We start from the raw sequence: 26,715 nt of genomic DNA, 5'->3' as shown, positions 1-26,715 counted from the left end.
CTAGCCTATTTTAGATTCCTCACCCTCTACACAAACAGTGCCTTCAGAAAGTATTCAGACCCCTTGACTTTGTCCACAGTTTATGTTACAGCCTTATTCTAAAATGTATAACATTATTTTTTAACCTCATCAATCTACACACAATAACCCATATTGACAAAGTGAAAAAAATATTTTAAAAATAAATAAAAACAGAAATACCTTATTTAGTAGCCCTTTGCTATGAGACTTGAAATGGAGCTCAGGTACATCCTGTTTCCATTGATCATCCTTGAGATGTTTCTACAACTTGTCCACCTGTGGTAAATTCAATTGATTGGACATGATTTGGAAAGGCACACACCTGTCTATATCTGTTTGCCCCATAGTTGCACACGAATCGGCTTTGTTGCTAAACAACCAACCCGTCTATTAACCAAAGTCTTCTCAAGATGCTGAAGTGAAAAATAGGGTTTCATTTAAATCACACTTGACTAGACTGTAGGTGTCATGTGCCCAAAAATCATAGTAATTGTCTTAGCCTGAAATTGGCCTGTATGCAGATAGAAAAGCCTTTTTATGGTGTACATCTGAGGTTCTGTAGCTTTGTGGAACTTGAAATGATGAATGCATAGAAGACCTGGGTTTAAATGCTGAGTGTTTGATAAGGCCAGCTTGGAGTGACAGTTGACCAGGTTTTCACTTTTGAGACTATTCTGTTGGCTCCATTGCGCCAGGCAAGCTCAATCAAGTGCATGCAATAGTATTTTACAGATACACCTATTTGAACACAGGTCTGATTCATAAGGCAACCATGAAATATGGAAAAACATGAATGTACCTTTGACCTTGTTTGTCTGTGTGACCACAGGGCTACAAGATGGACGACCTCCTGACCTCTTACATCAGCCAGATGCTGACCACCATGACCAAACAGCGCGGTTCCCGTGGAAACAGCAAGTGAGCTGTAAAGTGATTGATCCCGCTGTTGACCGTAGTAGGCTTCAGGGGATCTCAGATCTATTACACGTGTCTCATTAAAACAGAGAGGGTTACATACAACCTTTCCGCCATAACATGTCAAATCAATGACATGCACACACACACATACACACATAGATTCACTTGACTGATTTTCTCCCAAATATTGTGGATGAAAGAGAGTGGGAAGTGCAAAAGCTTGGGAATCTCTGGTCTATGAGTCTGTTCTACTGATACCGCTCATCTCAAGACTACAGGCACAATGTTGCTACGTCGTCTGAATGCAATGTCTGAGACATTGAATGAATATAATGCATCTCCACGCACTTGTGTTAAAGAAATGTACATGGATCGTTGGTTAAGGGGATGGAGACAAGACGGCGGCGGTGTGACTAGAATTCTCTTTTTGTATTTTCAGTGGGAATTGTGACGATTGACGTTTTGGCCATGACAATGTTTTGGCTGATTGTCCGATGTTGTTTTATATCTTGGGTCCTGTCTTAATTAACAATCACCAAATTGCCTTTACTTGACCTATACTCAAATGCACAAACAACAATTAAATTACAACTTGTTACATGGCAACTAATCAGGAGCTTTGTTTATAAAATGTCTAAGTCCAATTTTGAGATTACAACTAAGGCTTGTCCATACTATATATACTATGATCGCTATTCTATTTTGGTTTAGAGTTTAATTCAACATTTCCCTTATTGTCATAGGCAGGCTAAATAGTTTCTTTCAATATCTATTCATACCTACAGTAATCAGTGTTATTAGTACACTTCATGTACTGATGAAGTACATTTGATGAGTACAGTCAGATTGACCTCTGGACATTAGCTGTCTCTAGGACTTTGCATACAGTGTGTATACCACATCACTGTAAAAACCTTATTTAATCATGTGACAATATTTAATCATGTGATATTTCTAACGAGCACAGATTTAGCTGTTTGCCTAATTAATTATTGAAGCAAATTTTTATTCTGTAAATAAATTCTGTATCATATGACTCTGCTTTTTATAATTGTGGAGCAGTCAATGATTTTTAAGTGTTGAAGGTGAACTCCGGTAAATGACAAAATACAGTATCATATACATACAGATATCAACAACAGAAATGTGTCAAGACTGCCAGTTTTGGCATATTAAAGTTATGTTAGTGTTGATGTCCGTTAGCAGGATGCCACCCCCACAGGCATCGCACACACTCCCGCGCTTACATCATAAGCCATGAAAAACATTTTTAGAATAATACTGAACAAAAATATTAACGCAACATGCAACAATTTCAAAGCTTTTCCTGAGTTACAGTTCATACAGAATTAGGAAATCCGTCAATTGAAATGAATTATTAGTCCCTAATCAATGGATTTCACATGACTGGGCAGGGGTGCATCCATGGGTGGGTCTGGGAGGGCATAGGCCCACCCACTGGGGAGCCAGGCCCAGCCAATCAGAATTAGTTTTTCCCACAAAAGGGCTTTATTACAGACAGAAATAAGCTTTTTGTGTGTGGTTAATATCTCAGATCTTTTTATTTCAGCTCATGAAACATGGGACCAACACACTACAAGTTGCATTTGTATTTTTGTTCAGTGTAGCTTTAAAATTGCAAAATTATTTCTCAGCCTCATGGCAAAATGTGTAGAATATCAGGAAATTAGCTCAGGGATTGCTGACAGTCGGGACTATCCTTGCCCAGCAGGGAAACTTATTTTTTAAAATATTTGAAACCAATTGATTTTGTTGCATTATTTGAGCCAAATTACCTAAGGAAAATATTTGTTTTAGAATTTTCTAAATACTTTCAATACAATGGCTCTATGCCCTTGTACGGAGCAAAGGATCCTAATTTCAAAACTCCCAAAAACGATTTACAATTCTAAAAACAGGCAATAATGGATATTACCTGATACATTTTCTAATGTAGTTTCTTGCAATAGCCCTCTGTAAACTTTAAAGAGTATTTCTCTCAAAACTGTGATTACTAGAAGAGATGTGTCCGGAGATTTGGTGAACTCCGTCAGATTTCCTAAATGATTCAGGAATGAGCAGGGTCAACTACACCATAAGGTCCCCTTATTCATGTTCTCATTACATGTAGTGCAAAAAAACATGGTCTTGTTGCACTACATGGTCTGCAAAGTTATGTTTTTGGGAAGGATTTTCAAATGAATTCTTTTCTATATTTTACAAATATTTGGATAGAACTTTTGTTTTTAGAGGCAAAAATATGTCTGTTTTTAGTATCTGTTAGTAGTCCAGTCTTTCAAGAATCCAAAAATCAACGACAGCAACATTTTCTCTCAGCCTCATGGCAAAATGTGTAAAATAGTTTGAGATTAGCTATACAATTGCTAATTTATCTCTCTGCTCCATGGCAAAAATCCTAAAACAACATTCATTTTGGGTGATGGTCAAACCTTGCGGGTGAAAATGTGCTACGTCACTGGTCACCCCACTATGTATAGTGAAACATATTGCTTAGTCTACCTTTAAAAGTAATCTTAGACCTAGATTCAATCAGATCAAGTCTTAATCAGCGATAGCAGACTACCGCATAGCAGAGATTTTAGCGGTGTTGGAGGTGGAACTGCATTGGAGCCATCAAATCGGTGAGCAACTGCTCTTGCGACCTTTGTCACGGAGTCACACCCACCCCACTCGCATTAGAAGTTCAGACCGAGAAAGTGTAGGCTATATAGAAATTATTACGCTCCAATGTAAAAATCATTAAAATAAAATAATGAGGATTTCTATCATCCTAATGGAGGTGTAGATTACATCTCACATTCCAGTGTTAGACGTTGTAAACAAGGCAGGCATGGGATTTCTGTTAATGCGACTCCGTGCAGCCAATGGCAATGTCCACTTTAGGTATGATGCCACGAGCCGCTTGTGGATTTGACAGTTCTAATGCAGTTCCACCGGCAAAACAACTGCTATGCAGATGTGGGCTAAAGGAGATCTGATTGAATAGAGCCCTCATTTACATTGTGTGCCGTTCTGTATAGTGGATATTCAATTAGCTCAAACTGTTCTTGTTTTGTAGAAATTACAAATATTTCCTTTAATGCCTAATGTTCAGCACCCCAAAAGATTAATGAGCCTATTTCAGTATTATGCCATTTAATAAGAAAACAATCAAACCAACTTAAACGAAACAAAATGTTCAGTTCATTTTTGATCATGTTAACGCAAGAAGTCGCGTTCTCCCCTCTCAATAACGACATTGTTTAAAATGACTTCATAGTGAAATAGGCTCATACTAAATACAATGGCTATCACTGCCAACTGAGTGTTTTCCTCTCAGCTTAATTTTGGACATTTGTTGCCGGTCTTCTAACTCTGGATTAGCAGGGCCTCTTTATTTTCTTACATGACAATTGTTAGAAACTTTGCAAATCACACACTATGGAACACAAAAATGTCTATCACAGAATGGGAAATGAACAAAATGACACCATTGAAACGTTGAGACAAAATTACAAATTGGCATGTTTGAAAATGGTCTTTTAATATGATATAACATCCTGTTACAATCAAGAGAGTAACTAAAACAACATACAGCTCTTAAATGTCGTAGTAGAACGAAGACGATCTTACAACCAAGAGACACTACAGGTGTCGTACGTAGATGACAAATCAGAATTGTACTGTATCTATACTGTGATTCTTTGGCAGAACATACTTTTCTTTTGTAGGTATTCCTAAGGCTTTGTACGGTGGCTTTTAGAAGCTACTTTGCCCTTTCGGACCACCGTAGCTTTGTGATGAGTTACTCATCAATATGTCCTCAGTCATAAAGGAATCTAACAGGTTCAATAGTAATTATAGAATAATAATCATTCTCTCAGCTACCAGAGCTGAAGTTGGCATTATTCACATTGACTTGGCACAGTAATGCTGAGGCAGAATCAACTGTAGGGAGATGTAAGAGTTCTACTATAATCTGGCCAAAAGGACTAAACATTGTATAACATTTTTTTAGTTTTTTATCCTTGCCAGAAGGATTTTAATTTGTGTTGAAAAGACAAAACAAATTTGTTAAAAACAATGAACTCAATATGGACCATGGAAATACACATAGTCTACTTGTTCTCAGTAGGTCACTGTTATGTTGTTGCAGTGATTATACAGTATGTTGCAAGGTTCTCTGGGTGTCACCTCATTACGCCGCCTAATGCTCTAAAAGTGCTTATAAAACAGACTACAATCAAACACATTAATTTATCTCGAGAAATAAACAGAATCATTGTGTCATATTCAAACCTGGGTTCTAATAGTATTCATTTTTCTTTGCAATACTTTGACCATTTGATTGGAGTGCCAGATTCCAGATGGGTGGAGTTTGCACTTTTGTGACTACTTCATTAGTTCTCTAAATGCCAGGAAAGCTCAATCAAGCACAGCATAAGTATTCGAAAGAAAACAAACACGTACTAATTGAACTCCAGTCTGGTCATATGCACACATCTTATCGACCACTACTCTCACACAGTAAGGAAATGGTAAAGTGTTTGTAATTCACGTAACTCAACACTGCAGTGGCTGCTGAAATGGAAAGGAACCCATGGAGGGCAAAATAAATTGAGAATATCTACTGCGGAAGGTCTCTTTTTTTCTGATATTAATGCAGTGAGTAATCCATTTCCATGGGCCTGGTTCAATAGTGTAGTCATCTCTTCCCAGCATCAGAGGGTGTCTGTAGTGTGAAGAGTTGGTTATGGTCCTTGAGGCTGTGTGGGCTTTAATCTGGGATTTACGGATTCATTTCTATGCAATGAAATCCTTTCTGCAAGTGACAACATCAGCGCCACTTATAGCTCAGATAGGCCTCACATCATTGAACTATTTCTCATTCTCACTAAAAGTTACAGGGGTTGACAGGTTGAGCTCCGGGTTACCAGGTTGGGTCCTGGTGAGATGCCAGGTTGGGCCCAGGGGTGTTGTGAGAGTGAGGGGGAGGAATGGTTTGTTTGAACTGAGCCTCACAGAGGAGATTGGTTGGTTGGTTCTCAGTGCTCTGAAACGGTCGCCAGGTTAGGCTCAGTGGCTAGAGGGCTTCCAGCAGGCTCTCCCAGGATGTTGACACTGGAGATGGACCACACATCACTCATCTCTGTCAGGGGGATGAGGTTAGCGGGTTAGGGGTTGGCAATGGTCATTATCATTCATATGTAATAATGATTAAGTAATACATGTAATACATTGTCATTTTCATTTCAACCCATCTCTGTTATAAGCCTATATAGCAGGGTTCCCCAACTGGCGACCCGCAGGCGGAATTTGGCCCACGAGTGATTTTTATTTGTGCCCCTCTAAGTTTTCTGAGCAAAAATAATAATATTCATTTATTTATTTTTATCGATGGACATAAAAGGCTGTAAAATCACCAGCAAATCAACTCCAAGTGATTTGAATTCCCACGCATCATAGAGAGATATAAGCTATGTGATCATATACACATGTAAGCAAGGTTTAAAAGTATTATGTGTTATTATATATGTTTGCAAATTGACCGCAAGAAGCCCAGTCTACAAATGATTTGTAATTATGTTCCAGCCCCCTGACCATCCGCTCAAGACAAAAATCAGCCGGCGGCTGAATATAATTCATGTCCCCTGCTATATAGGGTTAGTGCGTGCGTGTGTGTGTACATGTATCTCATATGTTACCAAAGCTAGCCATGGAGTAAAGACTGGGTCTCCTACTCCTACTGACACCCTCTAACTCACCTGTCCTGAACTTGCTGTAGGTGCCGTGTTCTAGAGTGGGTTTGCTGCCCGAATAGAAAGCCAAGCCTCGTTCTCGCCACCTGTCACCAAACACAGTTACAGTCATCACTATAAGCAGTGACGACAGGAAGGAACACTACAGGAAGTGACATCACCGTTATATCCAAAACAGACCTACCTTCATCCGAAGCTTAAATTTCAATCACATAACCAATCTATGTTTTTTTATGTAGGCATATTAAAAAGGCACCTTATGACAACCCTTGCTCTCTGTATTCTGGTGGGCTCACTCACCAGTGGAAGATGAAGATGAAGAGGATGAGGATGAAGGACACCACATCGGTGAGGACCCACATCAGATTGTACTCATCTGGAGTCTGAGAAAGACAGACAACCATTGTCTCTAGGTGTATTACTTTCACCAATCCAAATAATTTTAGATCTGTGATACTTCAAGGAAGGTAGAATATAGGCTGCATTTGGGCCCTTTATCCCAATAATCAGTCCTTTCACTCAAAGTGTGCACGTGTTCACTTCCCTTCATGGATATGGAAGAAAATTACCAGTATAAAATACCAGTATGATGGAAACTCCCTCTAGCTCATACCTACACCAAAATACAATGTTTTTACATTTGTGGAGAGTAGTGAACAAGTGCACACTTCTTGTGAAAAGATAGATTATTGGGATGCAGAAATATTTGTCCCAGGTTGTTTTTCTCACCATGAGGAAAAGGGGTCTGGTGAGTTTGTAGAGGAGCTGTGGGGAATTGGTGGTGACAGACTGAGCCCCGGAGCACCAGGCCAGAGAGTAGAGCCACGGCTGGCTGATCACATACAGGTTGGTGCTGATGTTAGCCGCCGCATACTCACTGGGGGAGGCATCACAGACAGATAATGAACAAACACATAGCCAGTTAACGCACAGACATACACACACAAACACAGACACACCTGATCATCTCTGTAGACATGGAGCTGTAGTGCAGGTTGAGTTGGACGATGTGGTTCTGCTGCAGCTCCTCCACTGGACTCCAGGACCCAGAGGTCTGCTGGAGGTCAGGGTCCATCTTCTGGACCAGGCTCCGCAGGTCTGGGGGCAGCCACAGCACCTGACACACACATTCACACAGAGAACACACACACACAGAGGTCTTTACGGATCCACCTGTACCCGAATACCTGAGACCCGATCCGAGACCCGAGCGGGGTCGGATCTAGAATTAGAAAACATTTCACGGGTCTGGGTCAAATCTCCTGTGATTGTCACAGGTCTCGAGTAGGTGTAATTTTAACTGACTATCCTGGAAGGACCCATATAGATCAGAACGTGACTGCTGCAGTAGAGAGAGAGAGAAATTGTATAATTTATGCAACTGCTCTTTGCTTTTCACGAGAGTGCCGCTTGTAGCTTGTTGTTGGCCAATCATAAGTCAAAGAGGCAATAGGCTACAGTCATAGAGCCTCCATGTGGGGCAAAAGTTATATAAAAGTCTATACTGAATGGTTCTAGTTGTCCTCGAGTTTGTTTGGACCGGGTCTCTATATTGTCAACATTTATTTATGCATATCGGGTCCAGATGGGAAAGCCCCAGGTCCATTTTGGAATGGGTCCAACTTTTTGGACCATGAAGGCCCTAACACAGACACAAAGTGAATAAGATTCCCGTAGGTGCAGATCTAGGATCAGCTTCCCTTCCCCCAATCCTAACCTTAACCATTAGTGAGGAAAATGCTAAACTGACCCAAGATCAGCACCTAGGGGCAACTTCACCTTACTTCTCTTTATAACATCGTCCCACAGTGCCCTCACCTGGTGTGAGTGGATGGAGGACTCGTTCTGGATGACCTCGAGGGTGCGTGTGATCCAGGTGTCCCTGTAGGGGTGGCCCCGAGGGGGGCGGTATAGGTCAAATATCACCTGTTTGCCCCTCTGGGCTGCCAGTTCCAGGAAGTCCCTGAGGGTGCACACAGACTGGTTCTGTGCCTGCGCCCGGTCCTCGGCGCCCATAGACCAGGCAGTGCCGAACGGGTCGCGCTGCAGAACCACCAGGGGGAGAGAGACAATCAGTATACGGAATGCTTTGGCATCATGGCAAATCATATTTCATGGCGCAATGCAGGAGACAATGTAATATCACATTGTATTCCATAAAGTCGTTGGTTGTCCAATTGGAGTTGAGCAATCAATAACCTCCTGACCCCCATCAATAGTACTTTGGTGTAGTGACAAAATGTCTACCTTCACTATCCATCATCTTACTATATTGTCGTAACTACTTCCATTGGTATCCCATCATACCATGTCCATGAAGTGAAATGATCATGATCTTAATTAAAAAGCAGTTCAAGACTAGGCTTATTTTACGTGACCCTGAGTCTTACTGAGGTACTACCACAGCGGCGGTTGGTGACTCACATAGAGGAACCAGTCCCCGGCGTTGAGGGTCTCCAGCTCTCCCCAGGTGAACATGGCCGCAGGGGCATCCGTCCGGTTGGGGAACACCTTCTGCACGTTGGTAGTCCTCCTCAGGGTGTGGTCGTGCATCAGGAAGGGCACCCCGTCGTAGCTATGACAACGAGAGGAGGACATGACAGTTACTGAGTTGATGGTTATGGAGTTGACAGTTACAGAGTTGACTGAAGTGCATCACGATAACTCCGTCAAAGAGACCCAGGTACTTTATCGATCTGTCTATAATTTATTCAGGTATGTCAGTCTCCTTCAACAAATGTTTTACTCCAATAAAAATGCCCAGGAAAGAAATGGGAAAGAACCTGATGGCAATGGCTTGTTGATGATATGAGCTCACCAGCTACAAGTATGTTGAGTTAACCTTACATAGCAAGCTTGTTTCATAATACCCACGACTGGTGAGATAGCATGTCCCAACATTAGTCTTCGGTACACAAGATGGACAGGGTGTGAGGAGGGTTGACAACCACCACTGACCTGATGGTGACATCAGTCTCCAGACCTTCCCCACCAGCCTCCACTGCCTTCTCAAAGGACATGAGAGTGTTCTCTGGAGCAAGCTGAGATTTAATACACATAAACATGATTCTAACATAGTTATCCCAAACAGAGGCGCTACCAGCACAGATGATAAATAGCAGGCATAAACATCAGTTCAGCAAACTAGTGACCCGGTCACTTCCTGATATGGTCATAGCCACATTCAACATGGCCGCATGTTAGCCTTTGTAGTTTTAACGCTGATGCTAACTTGCCCTTACTGTCCAACCTACTGTGTGTTATTATCTACAGCCTTAGGCCTACTAGCCCGTGGCCTGCTAGCCTAGCATGCTAGCTCCCCCGTACATGTTGTATACTATACTAGTCACTAATATCATCCTGTTGTATACTGCCTATGCTATTCTAGCCATCACTACAGTATGCTACCATTTCTGCTATGTAGCCTGTTTGCCTGCATTACAGCTTTGTAGCATGTTAGCTTACTAACCCCTGTGTATTACTGTATATTTATTACCAGCCAATAATATTACCTTGCTAACGCTATTACAACCATTACTATTGTGTGCTAACCCATTGCTATGCCATTGCTGATTTGTATATATTGCATCACTGCTATTACTATTGCATAGCCAATACTGCCATCACTCTGTTGTAATATATACAGTATTCGCTGTTCCTTCTGTCGTACAGAAAACCACTATACACTATCATTACAGCTAGTCTCCTCTTCTTGCTTGCTGTGTGACTGTCTGTTCGGTGTGGCATTAAAGTGTGAGTTGTATCCCTGTCTCCGACTAGGCATTATCAGTCCTCTTACCAGGACTCTGGGACAATTGCACCTATAATCGAAACCCGACACCTCTATCGGAGACCTCTCTCTTTTTCAACTACTACTACCAATATAGTATAGTATACTATTTATAACTTGTATAAATAGTCGTTTCCAGTCAGTTTTGAAAATAGTTGATAAGAATGGGTTGGCATTAATGTTATTGCTGACAAGGCCTACCCACCATGGGTGCCCCTCTGTGCCCAATGAGGGCTGGAGCGGGGCCCAGAGCACCCTCTTTTTTGAGGCAGGGTGAGTACATGCCCAGGGGCACTAAGTAGAGGGCACACAGAACCGCCAGGTACAGCCCCATGATGAGCGTCCGCCCTACTGGAACACACACACACTATTTATTATGGGATACAGATATCCATTTCTGGTTGATTAATTTCCTTAAGACCAAAGAAATTACACCAGACTACACATTTTGTAAAACAAATCATTCAAATCGAACAAAACATGAATATCTACCGCCGTATTGACTATATGCAGACATATTATACATTTGAGATCAGAGGAGGCTGGTGGAAGGAGCTATAGGTACCATTTCATTGATTTAATTCGAGCCATTACAATGAGCCCATCCTCCTATAGCTCCTCCCAGCCTCCTCTGATTTAGATAGAAAACCTCCCTGAAGTTTCCGTCCTTGCCCAAGGTATGATGTCAGTATTTGCCTAATTCTACTCTGTAATTTGCATATTATTTATACAGCTGCTCAAACATGCCCCACCTACTCAGTCTCACCTTTCTTATTGATGCGGAAGAAATGTAAGGCTATTGGCCAAGATAGCAGTGTCATCAACAAGACTCCTCCCACATGCAAATATGGCGCCGTCACCTATTCAAAACATAAACAAATTGCAGAAGGTGGGGGAAAGACAGAGAATAAAGAGATAGTGATGACTATATAGATGAAAGAAGGGAGGCCCCACCTGGAAAGAGAGGAGGAGAGTGGTCCACTCTTTGCTCCATAGGTCAGACAGAACTGCTGTGGCCACAATGGAGAAGGCTAGAGTCACCAGGATGCCAATCTGGCAACACACCCAGAGTTAGAATAACATACAACCATTAGCACCATACCATACTCACACTACTGAGCACTTCATTCACCTAACTTTGAACTGAGCTGAGCACAATTAATGTTCACTTCTTTTTTCAGGATCTATCCATAAATCTGCAGCATTCAGCATTTATTTGAACTTTTCTTCTACAAGGCAGTCAGCAATTTCTTCTAGGTAAAATCATTAATTTCATCTTGTCACAGAAGAATGGATGGGATGATTATACAACTTATGGGCCATAAGGACAAAGTGATGGATAGGACACATGAGGTAGAGAAGTAGGCAGGAAGTTCAAAGGAGCGCGGACGTTACCTTGTGGCCCCAGTGTAGGTACAGCTTCTGTCCCTCTGACAGCAGACACACAGCCAACAGCTACAACTCAAACCACACACACCTCATATCAGACAGATGCCAACCACCCCTCAAACATAAAAACACACGAATACACCCCTCAAACAAAAAAACACACAAATACACCCCTCAAACAAAAAACACACCCCTCAAACAAAAAAACACATAAATACACCCCTCAAACAAATAAAAACACACAAATACACCCCTCAAACAAACAAAAAACACACAAATACACCCCTCACCAGCAGCAGAGTGACATAGCTGAAGAAAGCAGCAGCAATGACCAGCAACACCACAGACCAGGGGAACCAGAATCCTAGGTTCCCAAAGTTAAACCTGGAAAGGTGAGAAAAGGGGAAGAAAGCAAGAGCGAGAGGGGGAGAAAGAGGATGACAAGAGTTGAGAGAGACAATGTGTGTGTGTGTGTGTGTGTGTGTGTCACATGTGAGTGCGAGAGCAGGAGCCACACAGAAAGAAAGCAGAGAGTGCAGCAGTTAGAGAGCGAACAGTCAGCACCAGAGACACTAGTCGTGACTATACAGTATGGTAATGTTGTTAGTCTGTGTGTGTATAATGTCTGTGTGTGTGCCCTTGAGTATTTATATATTTGCGTGCTTGTTAATAAAGTACTTAGATGTGTGTACACATTACAAATACATACTAGCACACCTACCAGTCAAAATCATTGTAGTCATTCTGAGCTTCACTCCAGAAGTAGAGGAAGACCAGCGTGAGACAGAAAGTCATGATGAGGAGAGCAAAGCTGACACACTCCAACTGCAGGATAGAGAAACACAATAAGTCCCACAGACTTCATATCAAATTCATAACCCATATATATACTGTTGGCATGAAAATGTACAATACCAAGAAATGAACAGAGATTGGGATTGGACCGACAACATTTTGGTTGCAAGGCAGCGATTTAGGACAGAGCCAAAACCTCCTCCACACTGATCACTTCTCTTTGTATGTTTGACCCCAACACGAGGTAAACAACTCAAGTCTGGGCTACCATTATTCAATGATTAGAATGTCACACAGCAAGTTGTTGTTTTGCAGCATTGAATAATCTTACAAAACATAGAAGCGTGCCAGTCTTTCACAGGGCTGGGAAATTCAAAACGTGTGAATGTGCATTCGAAGGTATTCAGACCCCTTCAGATTTTTAAAAATGTAATCCATGTTAGAATAAGGATATCACGTAACAAAATGTGGAAAAAGGGAAGGGTTCTGAATACTTTCCGCACTCACCGTATGTATTTATACCCTAGAATTCTTTCCATACAGTTTACGGCGTGCCCTTTGAACTCTGAGGAGAGGGAGGAATGCGAGGAAAAAGCTCCCCATTGGCTTAACAATGATTGTAAAACCATGACAGTACAAATGATGTAAGCAATGCTAGAGAGAGATATCGATAGTGAGGGAGATAAAGAAAGAGAGTGTGTGTTTGACTCACGTTGTGAGGCTGGGTGTGTGTGAGAGAGAGTACATTGTTGTAGTGCGTGTGTGTGTGTGAGTATAGTCTCTGCACTGTCAAGGTTATTTAACCATCCTGTAAAACCACAGTCCCTGACTTCTCTAACCTTGCTGCAGCAGCAGTCTCCCGGTGTGGCGCGGGTCCTCTGGTAACGTCTCCATTGACAGCCATAGAGGCCGGCCAGGCACGAGACATAGGGCTGGTGCTCGTAGCGCTGTAGCAGCCGCCGGCGCACCACACGCAGCTTCCCCAGCTTGAGCTTAGACAGGGTGGTCGGAGAGGGGCCCATGGCTCACACACACAGCGCCATCACACACCAGAGAGAGAGAGAGAGGAGGAAGAGGTAGAAGAAGTGGATGGGTGAGAGGAGCGTAAGGAGCTTGGAATGGGAAGGGAAGGGAGAGAGTAAATGGAGAAATAGTGTTAATATTGTAGTGGCCTTAACCCAAGCCCACATAGAGATTTTGTCAAAGGGTTAGGATTTCACAAAGTCCTGGGTTCAAGTCCCGGTTAGAACTATCGCATAACTTCATCACAAAAGGTAAAGATAGTGGAGAAGGACAATAGGTAAAAGGAAGTCAAGTCTAACCTTAACCCTGGCCCCCAAACATTACACAACTGCTCTAGGCCTAGATAATGAATTATAAAAACTAACTAGCTTTAGTAAATGTGAGGCTCCATTTCACTTCCATGTATTCAGAGTCTTTCTTATTATATCCATTAGTAATAGGGGTTAAGACACTACAGCGACAGTCTCCGAATATGGGATTTCTCTATGAGGGATTCCCTACTCGCTAACTTCTATCTTGATTGGTGGGCTAGTGGGCTTCTACAGGAATTTTTCCACATTTTGTTACGTTACAGCCTTGTTCTAAAAATGATTAAACAATTTTTTTTGCTCTTCTCAATCTACACACAATACCCCATTATGACAATGCAAAAACAGGTTTAGATTTTTTGCACATTTATTTCAAATAAAAAAACAAATCACATTTACATAAGTATTCAGACCCCTTACTCAGTACTTTGTTGAAGCACCTTTGGCAGTGATTACAGCTTGAGTCTTCTTGGGTATAACGCTACAAGCTTAGCACACCTGTATTTGGGGAGTTTCTCCCATTCTTCTCTGCAGATCCTCTTATGCTCTGTCAGGTTGGATGAGGAGCGTCGCTGCACAGCTATTTTCAGGTCTCTCCAGAGATATTCGATCGGGTTCAAGTCCGGGCTCTGGCTGGGCCAATCAAGAACATACAGAGACTTGTCCCGAAGCCACACCTATGTTGTCTTGGCTGTGTGCTTAGGGTTGTTGTCCTGTTGCAGTGTGAACCTTCGCCCCAGTGGCTTCCTTCTGGCCACTACCATAAAGGCCTGATTGGTGGAGTGCTGCAGAGATGGTGGTCCTTCTGGAAGGTTCTCCCATCTCCATAGAGGAACTCTGCAGCTCTACCAGAGTGACCATCAGGTCCTTGGTCACCTCCCTGAATGAGGCCCTTCTCTTCCGATTTTTCAGTTCGGCCAGGCAGCCAGCTCTAGGAAGAGTCTTGGTGGTTCCCAACTTCTTCCATTTAAGAATGATGAAGGCGACTGTATTGGGGACATTAGGGACATTCAATGCTGTAGAAACCTTTTGGAACCTTTCCCCAGATCTGTGCCTTGACACAATCATTCAACCTCATGGCTGGTTTTTGCTCTGACTGTGGGACCTTATATAGACAGGTGTGTGCCGTTTCAAATCATGTCCATTCAATTTAAGTTACCACAGGTGGAATCCAATCCATGTGTAGAAACATTGCAAGGATTATTAATGGAAACATGATGCACCTGAGCTCAATTTCGAGTCTCCTACCAAACGGTCTGAATACTTGTGTAAATAAGGTATCTGTTGTTTATTTTTAATACATTTTCAAAAATGTCTAAAAACCTCTTTTCACTTTGTCATTAATGGGGTATTGTGTGTCGATTCATGAGGAAAATTATATTATTTAATCCATTTTAGAATAAGGCTGTAATGTAACAAAATGTGGAAAAAGTCAAGAGGTCTGAATACTTTCCCGAATGCACTGTATGCCTAGCCTACATAAGGTGATCATTATCTGACAACCAATGACATTATACACTACGATGAAAATTACTGAACATTTTCTATGCTCTTTGCCTGTAGGCTGTAGCCGCCTTGATGTACAGTGCCTTCAGAAAGTATTCATACCCCTAGACTTATTCCACATTTTGTTGTGGTACAGCCTGAATGCAAAATGGATAAAATAGATTTTTTAAATGTTTAAATCTATTGAAAATTAAATACAGGAATATCTAATGGACATAAGTACTCACACCCCTGAGCCAATACTTTGAAGAAGCACCATTGTCAGGGATTACAACAGTCTTTCCAGGCAAGTCTCCAAGAGCTCTCCACAACTGAATTGTGCAACATTTACCAACTATTCTATTAAAGATTATTCAAGCTCGGGGCTCCAAGTAGTGCAGCGGTCTTAGGCATTGCATTGCTTGAGGCATCACGACAGTTCGATCCCAGGCTGTGTCGCAGCTGGCCGCGACCAGGAGACGCATGACGCAGCGCACAATTGGCCCAGCGTTGTCCGGGATAGGGGAGGGTTTGGCCAGCCGGGAGATCCTCGTCCCAGCTCTAGAGACTCTTAATGGCGGGCCGGGCGCATGAAATCTGACAACGTTCGCCAACTATACAGTGTTTCCTCACACACATTGGTGCGGCTGTCTTCCAGGTTAAGTAAGCAGTGCAGCTTGGCAGGGTCGTGTTTCGTAGGGGGCATGGTTCTCGACCTTCGCTTCTCCCAAGTCCATACAGTAGTTGCAGCGATGGGACAAGACTGTAACTACCAATTGGGGAGAAATGGGGTAAAAAGTTTAAAAGTAAAAAAGATCTTCAAGCTCTGTCAAATTGGTTGTTGAACATTGCTAGTCAACCATTTCTGGGTCTTGCACCAGATTTTCAAGTAGATAAGGTAGTCATTCAAAAATAATGCTAAACACTATTATTGCACACAGTGTTACTTGTTAAGCACATTTTTACTCCTGAAGTTATTTAGGCATCAAAGACATTTCAGCTTTGAATTTTTTGTATTAATTTGTAAACATTTCGAATGGGGTATTGTCTGTGGGCCAGTGACAAAAAAATCTAAATTTAAGCTGTACGTAAGACAACATATTTTTTAAGTCAAGGGATGTGAATATTTCCTGAAGGCACCTACAGTGGGGCAAAAAAAGTATTTAGTCAGCCACCAATTGTGCAAGTTCTCCCACTTAAAAAGATGAGAGAGGCCTGTAATTATCATCATAGATACACTTCAACTATGACAGTCAAAATTATAATTTTTCTCTCCAGAAAATCACATTGTAGGATTTTTTATGAATTTATTTGCAAATTATGGTGGAAAATAAGTATTTGGTCACCTACAAACAAGCAAGATTTCTGGCTCTCACAGACCTCTTCTTTAAGAGGCTCCTCTGTCCTCCACTCGTTACCTGTATTAATGGCACCTGCTTGAACTTGTTATCAGTATAAAAGACACCTGTCCACAACCTCAAACAGTCACACTCCAACCTCCACTATGGCCAAGACCAAAGAGCTGTCAAAGGACACCAGAAACAAAATTGTACCACACAGGGGGACCTAGTGAATGACCTGCAGAGAGCTGGGACCAAAGTAACAAAGCCTACCATCAGTAACACACTACGCCACCAGGGACTCAAATCCTGCAGTGCCAGACGTGTCCCCCTGCTTAAGCCAGTACATGTCCAGGCCCGTCTGAAGTTTGCTAGAGAGCATTTGGATGATCCAGAAGAAGATTGGGAGAATGTCATATGGTCAGATGAAACCAAAATATAACTTTTTGGTAAAAACTCAACTCTTCTGAGTTGCATCCAAAGAACACCATACCTACTGTGAAGCATGGGGGAGGAAACATCATGCTTTGGGGCTGTTTTTCTGCAAAGGGACCAGGACGACTGATCCGTGTAAAGGAAAGAATGAATGGGGCCATATATCGTGAGATTTTGAGTGAAAACATCCTTCCATCAGCAAGGGCATTGAAGATGAAACGTGGCTGGGTCTTTCAGAATGACAATGATCCCAAACACACCGCCCGGGCAATGAAGGAGTGGCTTCGTAAGAAGCATTTCAAGGTCCTGGAGTGGCCTAGCGAGTCTCCAGATCTCAACCCCATAGAAAATCTTTGGGGGGAGTTGAAAGTCCGTGTTGCCCAGCAACAGCCCCAAAACATCACTGCTCTAGAGGAGATCTGCATGGAGGAATGGGCCAAAATACCAGCAACAGTGTGTGAGAACCTTGTGAAGACTTACAGAAAACGTTTGACCTCTGCCAATAAAGGGTATATAACAAAGTATTAAGATAAGTATTTGATCAATAACAAAAGTTTATTTTCCACCATAATTTGCAAATAAATTCATTAAAAATCCTACAATGTGATTTTCTGGAATTTTTTTTCTCATTTTGTCTGTCATAGTTGAAGTGTACCTATGATGAAAATTACAGGCCTCTCATCTTTTTAAGTGGGAGAACTTGCACAATTGGTGGCTGACTAAATACTTTTTTGCCCCACTGTATGTATAGCCAATGTATAGCCTGCCCTATGGCACGGATTTTACATCAGGGAACAATAATGTTTACCTGATACAGTAAAATAGTCTACATGGACGGCTGTTCAAGTCCCTCAAAAAAGCACCTATAATACACCAAGGTAAAGTTGGTTTTATATTCACACATTTGGACATTCAACAGACATTCACCAAACGACATTTAAAAATGTAAAAATCAATAACTAATTCACTGTTTGTCACAGAATCGTCAAACTAGATATGATTTATTCTATAAATGTCTAGAAAACTTTTACAACCTTTGATTTGAGGAGAAATTCAAGTTTAACTTGATAGAAATACATCAAATCTATAAGATGCCATTTAAAGCGGAAAATCAATAACTAATTCACTGTTTGTCACAGAAACATCAAACTAGTTATGATTATTCAATAAACTAGTTATGATTATTCAATAAATGTCTAGCATAGTTTTAAAACCTTTGTTTTTAGGAAAGATTCCAGTTATGATTTTATAGAGGGCATGTAGTCCGTCCAGAGCACGGGTGGTCAAAGTTCTAACGAGTATGTTATACCTTGTTAGAAAGGGCCTGGCAGAAAATTCTGCATCTTCAGTCATATTAAATTAGATTGCAGGAAAAAACTATGGGATGAAGGGGTCAGGCCTGACTAACAAAGAAGACAGGTGGATGGATCAAGAGGACCAAGAGGATCAAGATCAATATTCCACAGTCAATATTCAACATTCCACAGTGAAGATAAGGAAAACTAAGAGTGAACCATAACATACAGTGGTGGCTAAATGTTTTGAGAATGACACAAATTCATTTTCACAAAGTCTGGCCTCAGTTTGTATGATGGCAATTTGCATATACTCCAGAATGTTATGAAGAGTGATCAGATGAATTGCAATTAATTGCAAAGTCCCTCTTTGCCATGAAAATGAACTGAATCCCCCCCGAAAAATTCCACTGCATTTCAGCACTGCCACAAAAGGACCAGCTGACATCATGTCAGTGATTCTCTCGTTAACACAGGTGTCAGTGTTGACGAGGACAAGGCTGGAGATCACTCTGTCATGCTGATTGAGTTCAAATAACAGACTGGAAGCTTCAAACGGAGGGTGGTGCTTGGAATTATTGTTGTTCTCTGTCAACTACGGTTACCTGCAAGGAAACACATGCCGTCATCATTGCTTTGCACAAAAATGCCTTCACAGGAAAGGATATTGCTGCCAGTAAGATTGCACCTAAATCAACCATTTAGCGGATCATCAAGAACTTCAAGGAGAGGGGTTCAATTGTTGTGAAGAAAGCTTCAGGGCACCCAAGAAAGTCCAGCAAGCGCCAGTACTTTCTCCTAAAGTTGATTCAGCTGCGGGATCGGGGCACCACCAGTATAGAGCTTGCTCAGGAATGGCAGCAGGCAGGTGTGAGTGCATCTGCATGCACAGTGAGGCGAAAACTTTTGGAGAATGGCCTGGTGTCAAGAAGGGCAGCAAAGAAGCCACTTCTCTCCAAGAAAAACATCAGGGAAAGACTGATATTCTGCAAAAGGCACAGGGATTGGACTGCTGAGGACTGGGGTAAAGTCATTTTCTCTGATGAATCCCCTTTCCGATTGTTTGGAGCATCTGGCGAAAAGCTTGTCCGGAGAAGACAAGGTGAGTGCTACCATCAGTCCTGTGTCATGCCAACAGTAAAGCATCCTGAGACCATTCATGTGTGGGGTTACTTCTCAGCCAAGGGAGTTGGCTCACTCACAATTTTGACTAAGAACACAGCCATGAATAAAGAACGGTACCAACACATCCTCCAAGAGCAACTTCTCCCAACCACCCAGGAACAGTTTGGTGACGAACAATGCCTTTTCCAGCATGATGGAGCACCTTGCCATAAGGCAAAAGTGATAACTAAGTCGATATATAAACATAGATGTTTTGAGTCCATGGCCAGGAAACTCCCCAGACCTTAATCCCATTGAGAACTTGTGGTCAATCCTCAAAAGATGGGTGGACAAACAAAACCCTACAAATTCTGACAAACTCCAAGCATTGACTATGCAAGAATGGGCTGCCATCAGTCAGGATGTGGCCCAGAAGTTAATTGACAGCATGCCAGGGCGGATTGCAGAGGTCTTGAAAAAGAAGGGTCAACACTGCAAATATTGACTTTTTGCGTCAACTTAATGTAATTGTCAATAAAAGCCTTTGACACTGACTAAATGCTTGTAATTATACTTCAGTATTCCATAGTAACATCTGACAAAAATATCTAAAGACACTGAAGCAGCAAACTTTGTGAAAATTAATATTTGTGTCATTCTCAAAACCTTTGGCCACGACTGTACACTACCGACATCTCCTTGCTTTTGAAAGAAAAGCACATTTTGTCCATTAAAATAACATCTAATTGATCAAAGATACAGTGTAGACATTGTTTATGTTGTAAATGACTATTGTAGCTGGAAGCAGCATATTTTTTATTGAATATCTACATAGGCGTACAGAGGCCCATTATCAAAAAAACATCACTCCTGTGTTCCAATGGCATGTTGTGATAGCTAATCCAAGTTTATACTTTTTAAAGGCTAATTGATTCTTAGAAAACACTTTTGCAATTATGTTAGCACAGCTGAAAACTGTTGTCCTGATTAAAGAAGCAATAAAAATGGCATTCTTTAGACTAGTTGAGTATCTGGAGCATCAGCATTTGTGGGTTCGATTACAGGCTCAAAATGGCCAAAAACAAAGAAATTTCTTCTGAAAATCGTCAGTCTGTTCTTGTTCTGAGAAATGAATGCTATTCCATGCGAGAAATTTCCAAGAAACTGAAGATCTCGTACAACGCTGTATAATACTCCCTTCACAGAACAACGCAAACTGGCTCTAATAGAAAGAGGAGTGGGAGGCCCCGGTGCACAACTGAGTAAGAGGACAAGTACATTAGAGTGTCTGGTTTGGGAAACAGACGCCTCACAAGTCCTCAACTGGCAGCTCCATTAAATAGTACCCGCAAAACACCAGTCTCAAAGTCAACAGTGAAGAGGCGACTCTGGGATGCTGGTCTTCTAGGCAGAGTTGCAAAGAAAACGCCATATCTCTGTCCAATGTATGTGAACTTTTGCCCATCTTAATCCTATATTTTTATTGGCCAGTCTGAGACATGGCTTTTCCTTTGCAACTCTGCTGAGAAGTCTAGCATTTCTTCTCTTACATCTGCAAGCAGTGTCTGAACATCAGAACGGATGGCATTGTCTCCCTCAATTCGTACAATGGCTACTGCTATAGGTTTCAGTAGTTTCAGGCTGCTTACCACTCTCTCCCAAAATACATCATCCAGGAGGATGCTCTTGATGGGGCTGTCCATATCAGCAGACTGTGATATGGCCATTTCTTGGAGAGACTCCTTCCCGTCCAGGAGACCCCAACGGGTGTTGCTGGGCAGCTTCAATATAGTGCTCTTATTCTTCTCACTTTTCTTGGTGAGGTAGATTGCTGGTACACTCAGATTTGTACAATTGCTGACATTTAATCCTGGTAAAAATGTCAAGTCTTAGGGCAGTTAGGATCACCACTTAATTTTCAGAATGTGACATTTCAGAGTCATAGTAGAGAATGATTTATTTCAGCTTTTGTTTCTTTCATCCCATTCCCAGTGGGTCATAAGTTTACATACACTCAATTAGTATTTGGTAGCATTGCCTTTAAATTGTTTAACTTGGGTCAAACGTTTTGGGTAGCCTTCCACAAGCTTCCCACAATAAGTTGGGTGAATTTTGGCCCATTCCTCCTGACAGAGCTGGTGTAGCTGAGTCAGGTTTGTAGGCCTCCTTGCTCGCACACGCTTTTTCAGTTCTGCCCACAAATTTTCTACAGGATTTAGGTTAAAACCTATTAAGGCTACCCCCCTACTTTTAATAATGACATATCAGGCAATTTCCGGCCAAACGTTCCCCTAGCGGGATGTATGTCCTAGACAGGTTAAGGATTTGTGATGGCCACTCCAATAGCTTGACTTTGCTGTCCTTAAGCCATTTTTCCACAACTTGGAAGTATGCCTGGGGTCACTGTCCATTTGGAAGACCCATTTGCGACCAAGCTTTAACTTCCTGACTGATGTCTTGAGATGTTGCTTCAATATATCCACAATTTTCCTTCTCATGATGCCATCTATTTTGTGAAGTGCACCAGTACATCATGCAGCAAAGCACCCCCACAACATGATGCTGCCACCCCCGGGCTTCATCGTTGGGATAGTGTTCTACGGCTTGCAAGCCTCCCACTTTTCCCTCCAAACAGAACGATGGTCATTATGGCCAAAGAGTTTTATTTTTGCTTCATCAGAGCAGAGGACATTTCTCCAAAAAGTACGATATTTGTCCCCATGTGTAGTTGCAAACCATAGCCTGGCTTTTTAATGGGGGTTTTGGAGCAGTGGCTTCTTTGCTGAGCGGCCTTTCATGTTATGTCGATATAGGACTCGTTTTACTGTGGATATGAATAATTTTGTACCCGTTTCCTCCAGCATCTTCACAAGGTCTTTTGCTGTTGTTCTGGGATTGATTTGCACTTTTCGCATCAAAGTAGGTTCATCTCTAGGAGACAGAACGCATCTCCTTCTTGAGCGGTATGACGGCTGCATGGTCCAATGGAGTTTATACTTGCGTACCATTGTTTGTACAGATGAACGTGGTACCTTCAGGCGTTCGGAAATTGCTCCCAAGGATGAACCAGACTTGTGGATGTCTACCATTTTTTTCTGAGGTCTTGGTTGATTTGTTTTGATTTTCCCATGATGTCAAGCAAAGAGGCACTGAGTTTGAAGGTAGGCCTTGAAATACATCCACATGTACACCTCCAATTGACACAAATTATGTCAATTAGCCTATCAGAAGCTTCTATAGCCATGACATAATTGTCTGGAATTTTCCAAGCTGTTTAAAGGCACAGTCAACTTAATGTATGTTAACTTCTGACCCACTGGAATTGTGATATAAGTTAAATAATCTTTCTGTAAATAATTGTTGGAAAAATTACTTGTGACATGCACAAAGTAGATATCCTAACCGACTATAGTTTGTTAACAAGAAATTTGTGGAGTGGTTGAAAAACGAGTTTTAATAACTCCAACCTAAGTCTATGTAAACTTCAGACTTTGACTGTAGTTATTCGCTCCGCAAGGCAATCAAACAAGCAAAATACCGGTACAGGGACAAGGTGGAGTCACAATTCAACGACTCAGACACGAGACGTATGTGGCAGGGTCTACAGAAAATAACGTACTAAGCCCCCCCCCTCTCCTTCTCAGTGGCTGACGTGAGTAAAACATTTAAACTTGTTAACCCTAGCAAGGCTGCTGTCACAAACAGCATCCCTAGCCGTGTCCTCAGAGCTTGAGCAGACCAGCTGGCTGGTGTGTTTACAAACATATTTAATCGCTCTCTATCTCAGTCTGTTGTCCCCACATGCTTCAAGATGGCTACCATTGTTCCTGTACCCAAGAAGGCAAAGATAACTGAACTAAATGACTACCGCCCCATAGCACTCACTTCTGTCATCATGAAGTGCTTTGAGAGGCTAGTCAAGGATCATATCACCACCACCTTACCGGCCACCCTAGAACCACTTCAGTTTTCATATCGCCCCAACAAGTCCACAAATGATGCAAATGCCATTACCCTTCACACTGCCCTATCCCATCTGGACAAAAATAATACCTATGCAAGAATGCTGTTCATTGACTACAGCTCAACATTCAACCCCATAGTACCCACCAGGCTCATCATCAAGCTGGAGTCCCTGGGTCTCAACCCTTTCCTGTGCAACTGGGTCCTGGACTTTCTGACGGGCCGTCCCCAGGTGGTGAAGGTAGGAAACAACATCTCCACTTCGCTGACCATCAACACTGGGGACCCACAAGGGTGTGCTCAGCCCTCTCCTGTACTCCCTGTTCACTCACGACTGCGTGGCCATGCACGCCTCCAACTCAATGATGAAGTTTGCAGATGACACAACAGTAGTGGGCTTGATCACCAACAACAACAACGAGACAGCCAACAGGGAGGAGGTGAGGGCACTCGGAGTGTGGTGTCAGGAAAACAACCTCTCACTTAACATAAATAAAACAAAAGGAGATGATCGTGGACTTCAGGAAACAGCAGAGGGAGCACCTCCCTATCCACATCGAAGGGACAGCAGTGGAGAAGGTGGAAAGTTTTAAGTTACTGGGCATACGCATCACCGACAAACTGAAGTGGTCCACCCACACAGACAGTGTGGTGAAGAAGGCGCAACAGCGCCTCTTCAACCTCAGGAAGCTGAAGGAATTTGGCCTGTCACCCAAAACCCTGACACACTTTTACAGATGCACAATGGAGAGCATCCTGTCGGGCTGTATCACAGCCTGGTACGGCAACTGCACTGCCCTCAACCGCAAGGATCTTCAGAGGGTGGTGCTGTCTGCACAACGCATCACCGGGGGCAAACTACATGCCCTCCATGAAACCTATAGCACCCGATGTCACAGGAAGGCCAAAAATATCATCAAGGACAACAACCACCCGAGCCACTGCCTGTTCACACCGCTACCATCCAGAAGGCGAGGTCAGTACAGGTGCATCAATGCTGGGACCGAGAGACTGAAAAACAGCTTCTATCTCAAGGCCATCAGAATGTTAAATAGCAATCACTAACTCAGTGAACCTGCTTCCTACACTGAGACCCAATCACTGGACATTTTAATAAATTGATCACTTTAATAATGTTACATATCTTACATTACTCATATCACATGTATATACTGTATTGAGATCCAATCACTGGACACTTTAATAAATTAATCACTAGTCATGTTAAACAATGCCACTTTAAATAATGCCACTTTAATAATGTTTACATATCTTACATTACTCATATCACATGTATATACTGTAATTTATACCATCTACTGCACCCTGCCTATGCCGCTCAGCCATCGCTCATCCGTATACTTATATGTACATATTCTCATTCACCCCTTTAGATATGTGTGTATTAGGTAGTTGTTGGGGAATTGTTAGATATTACTGAACTGTTGGAACTAGAAGCACAAGCATTTCGCTACATTTCGCTACACTCGCATTAACATCTGCTAACCATGTGTTTGTGACCAATAAAATGTGATTTTATTTGTTGCACTAAAAATGCAAACATTGATTTGAAATACAATTTAAGATTGTAAACATTGTCTAATTTCATATAGAACAAATTGTCACTTTCAAGTGCATTTCTTTAAAGATATTGCAAATAAATTAATATTTTCACTTTTTTTCTGAGACAATCACTGAATTAGATTTCTTCATCTTTAAAAGCAATATTTGAGATTTTTTGTGTCTATCAAATCAAAACTGGAATTGCTACTCAAAGGTTTTAAAAGTATACTATACATTTATAGAATAAATCATACCTAGTTTGATGATTCTGTCATAATCAGTGAAAACGTTACTGATTTATATAGCTTTAAATGGCATTTTATAGATGTTATGCATTTCTATAAAATCAAAACTGGAATTTTTCCTCAAAACAAATGTTGTAAAAGTATTCTAGACATTTATAGAATAAATCATATATAGTTTGATGTTTCTGTGACAAAACGGTGAATTAGTTATTGATTTAAACCACTTCAGACGGCATTTTATTGATTGTATGTATTTCTATCAAATCTAAACTGGTATTTTTCCCCAAAACAAAGGTTGTAACAGTATGCTAGCCATTTATAAAATAAATAATACCTAGTTTGATATTTATGTGATAAACGGTGAATTATTTATTGTTTATACCGCTTTAAATGCATTTTATTGATTTGATGTATTTCTATCAAGTCAAAGCTGTAATTTCTACTCAAAACAAACTGTGAATTAGTTATTGACTTTTACATTTTTTTTTTAAATGGATTTTGGCGAATGTCTTGAATGTCTACTGAATGTCCGAATGTGTGAATATAAAAACAACTTTACCTCGGTCTATAACACGCCAAGACTTGCAGAAAATCGGAAATCCTCTAACATATTGACGAATTGCAGTGTCTGTTCAAGGAACGAGCCAGAGATAACAGCGTGTATCCTATGTAACTGAAGTTCGTATCTTATGAAAGTCCATAGGTTATATTCAGTTCTCATAAATGACACACATGCATGCAGATATTATTCCCTATCGAAATCCTTTATCTGACACTGTATACGTTTAAATAGCCTACCCCAGCAAAGGGTTCCGTTTGATTTCCCCCAAATCCTTGGCTTGATTTTCACTCCCGGGGAAGCCGCAGTGCGCAGTTCCTCTTCGCGGTTAACGAACGCACACGACGAACACTTAGGATATCCTGTTATGTCTAATAGTAATCGACTGCCAACTGTTGCCAATGGAGATATTCTTTCGTGTACAGTCGAAGGCAATTCCTTTCTTCTGGACCTTCACGCTCACTGTCCTTCGATGTTGAATAATAATGGATACAATGACGGGTGTTGGATACAATATTGCAATTTCCCGACTCTGTACTCATCTCTTGACAGTGTGTCGAGTATTATAGACTCTTAATTACGGACAACAATGCGAGTCTCAATATTAATTGACTATATTTCGTATGAAAAAAACGTAGAGTGTGTGAGTGCGTTCAAGCTGTATTGGGGTGGCAGGGGTTATGGAATGAAATTGTAATCGAGCTTTTCAGTCTTGTCTTACAT

General features: G+C 41.6%; 2 protein-coding genes across 5 annotated transcripts in view; one reads left to right on the top strand and one right to left on the bottom strand.

The window, feature by feature from the left end:
* The window catches only part of LOC109892904 (unconventional myosin-VIIa), an 85,459-nt gene extending 79,887 nt beyond the window's left edge, over window positions 1-5,572 (top strand). For both annotated transcript variants that reach the window (XM_020485770.2, XM_031826790.1), the window contains one exon: window positions 851-5,572. In XM_020485770.2, coding sequence (XP_020341359.1) covers window positions 851-943 — 93 coding nt within the window. In that variant the 3' untranslated portion in view covers window positions 944-5,572. The remainder of the gene's footprint in view (window positions 1-850) is intronic.
* LOC109892894 (glycerophosphodiester phosphodiesterase domain-containing protein 5-like) lies at window positions 4,463-26,715 on the bottom strand. 3 transcript variants are annotated; one of them, XM_031826793.1, is made up of 16 exons: window positions 26,232-26,715; window positions 13,512-13,784; window positions 12,599-12,702; window positions 12,168-12,261; window positions 11,884-11,943; window positions 11,443-11,541; window positions 11,255-11,348; window positions 10,694-10,836; window positions 9,657-9,739; window positions 9,123-9,273; window positions 8,517-8,741; window positions 7,658-7,815; window positions 7,428-7,575; window positions 6,999-7,081; window positions 6,705-6,784; window positions 4,463-6,088 (listed from the first exon to the last, which is right to left on the bottom strand). In XM_031826793.1, the coding sequence occupies exons 2-16, from the start codon at window positions 13,692-13,694 to the stop codon at window positions 5,985-5,987; spliced, it is 1,809 nt and encodes a 602-aa protein (XP_031682653.1). In that variant the 5' UTR covers window positions 13,695-13,784; window positions 26,232-26,715; the 3' UTR covers window positions 4,463-5,984. The 3 variants fall into 3 exon arrangements, with proteins under 3 accessions (XP_031682653.1, XP_020341349.1, XP_031682652.1); XM_020485760.2 differs by having other exon boundaries at window positions 10,694-10,839; window positions 26,232-26,678; XM_031826792.1 differs by lacking the exon at window positions 26,232-26,715 and adding an exon at window positions 15,737-16,434 and having other exon boundaries at window positions 10,694-10,839.

The sequence above is a fragment of the Oncorhynchus kisutch genome, linkage group LG6 (genome assembly GCF_002021735.2).
Source record: "Oncorhynchus kisutch isolate 150728-3 linkage group LG6, Okis_V2, whole genome shotgun sequence".
NCBI lineage: Eukaryota > Metazoa > Chordata > Actinopteri > Salmoniformes > Salmonidae > Oncorhynchus > Oncorhynchus kisutch.
The sequence above is the reverse complement of the archived record's forward strand: the minus strand, read 5'-3'. Positions and strand labels throughout refer to the sequence as shown.

Excerpts from the sequence above, each read along its gene's own strand:
- LOC109892894 (XM_020485760.2), bottom strand. The coding sequence starts at position 13,694 with ATGGGCCCCTCTCCGACCACCCTGTCTAAGCTCAAGCTGGGGAAGCTG. Across the intron at positions 12,262-12,598 it reads GACTACAATGATTTTGACTG|GTTTAACTTTGGGAACCTAG; the intron begins GTAGGTGTGCTA and ends TCACCTTTCCAG. Across the intron at positions 6,785-6,998 it reads TTCATCTTCATCTTCCACTG|GTGGCGAGAACGAGGCTTGG; the intron begins GTGAGTGAGCCC and ends GTTTGGTGACAG.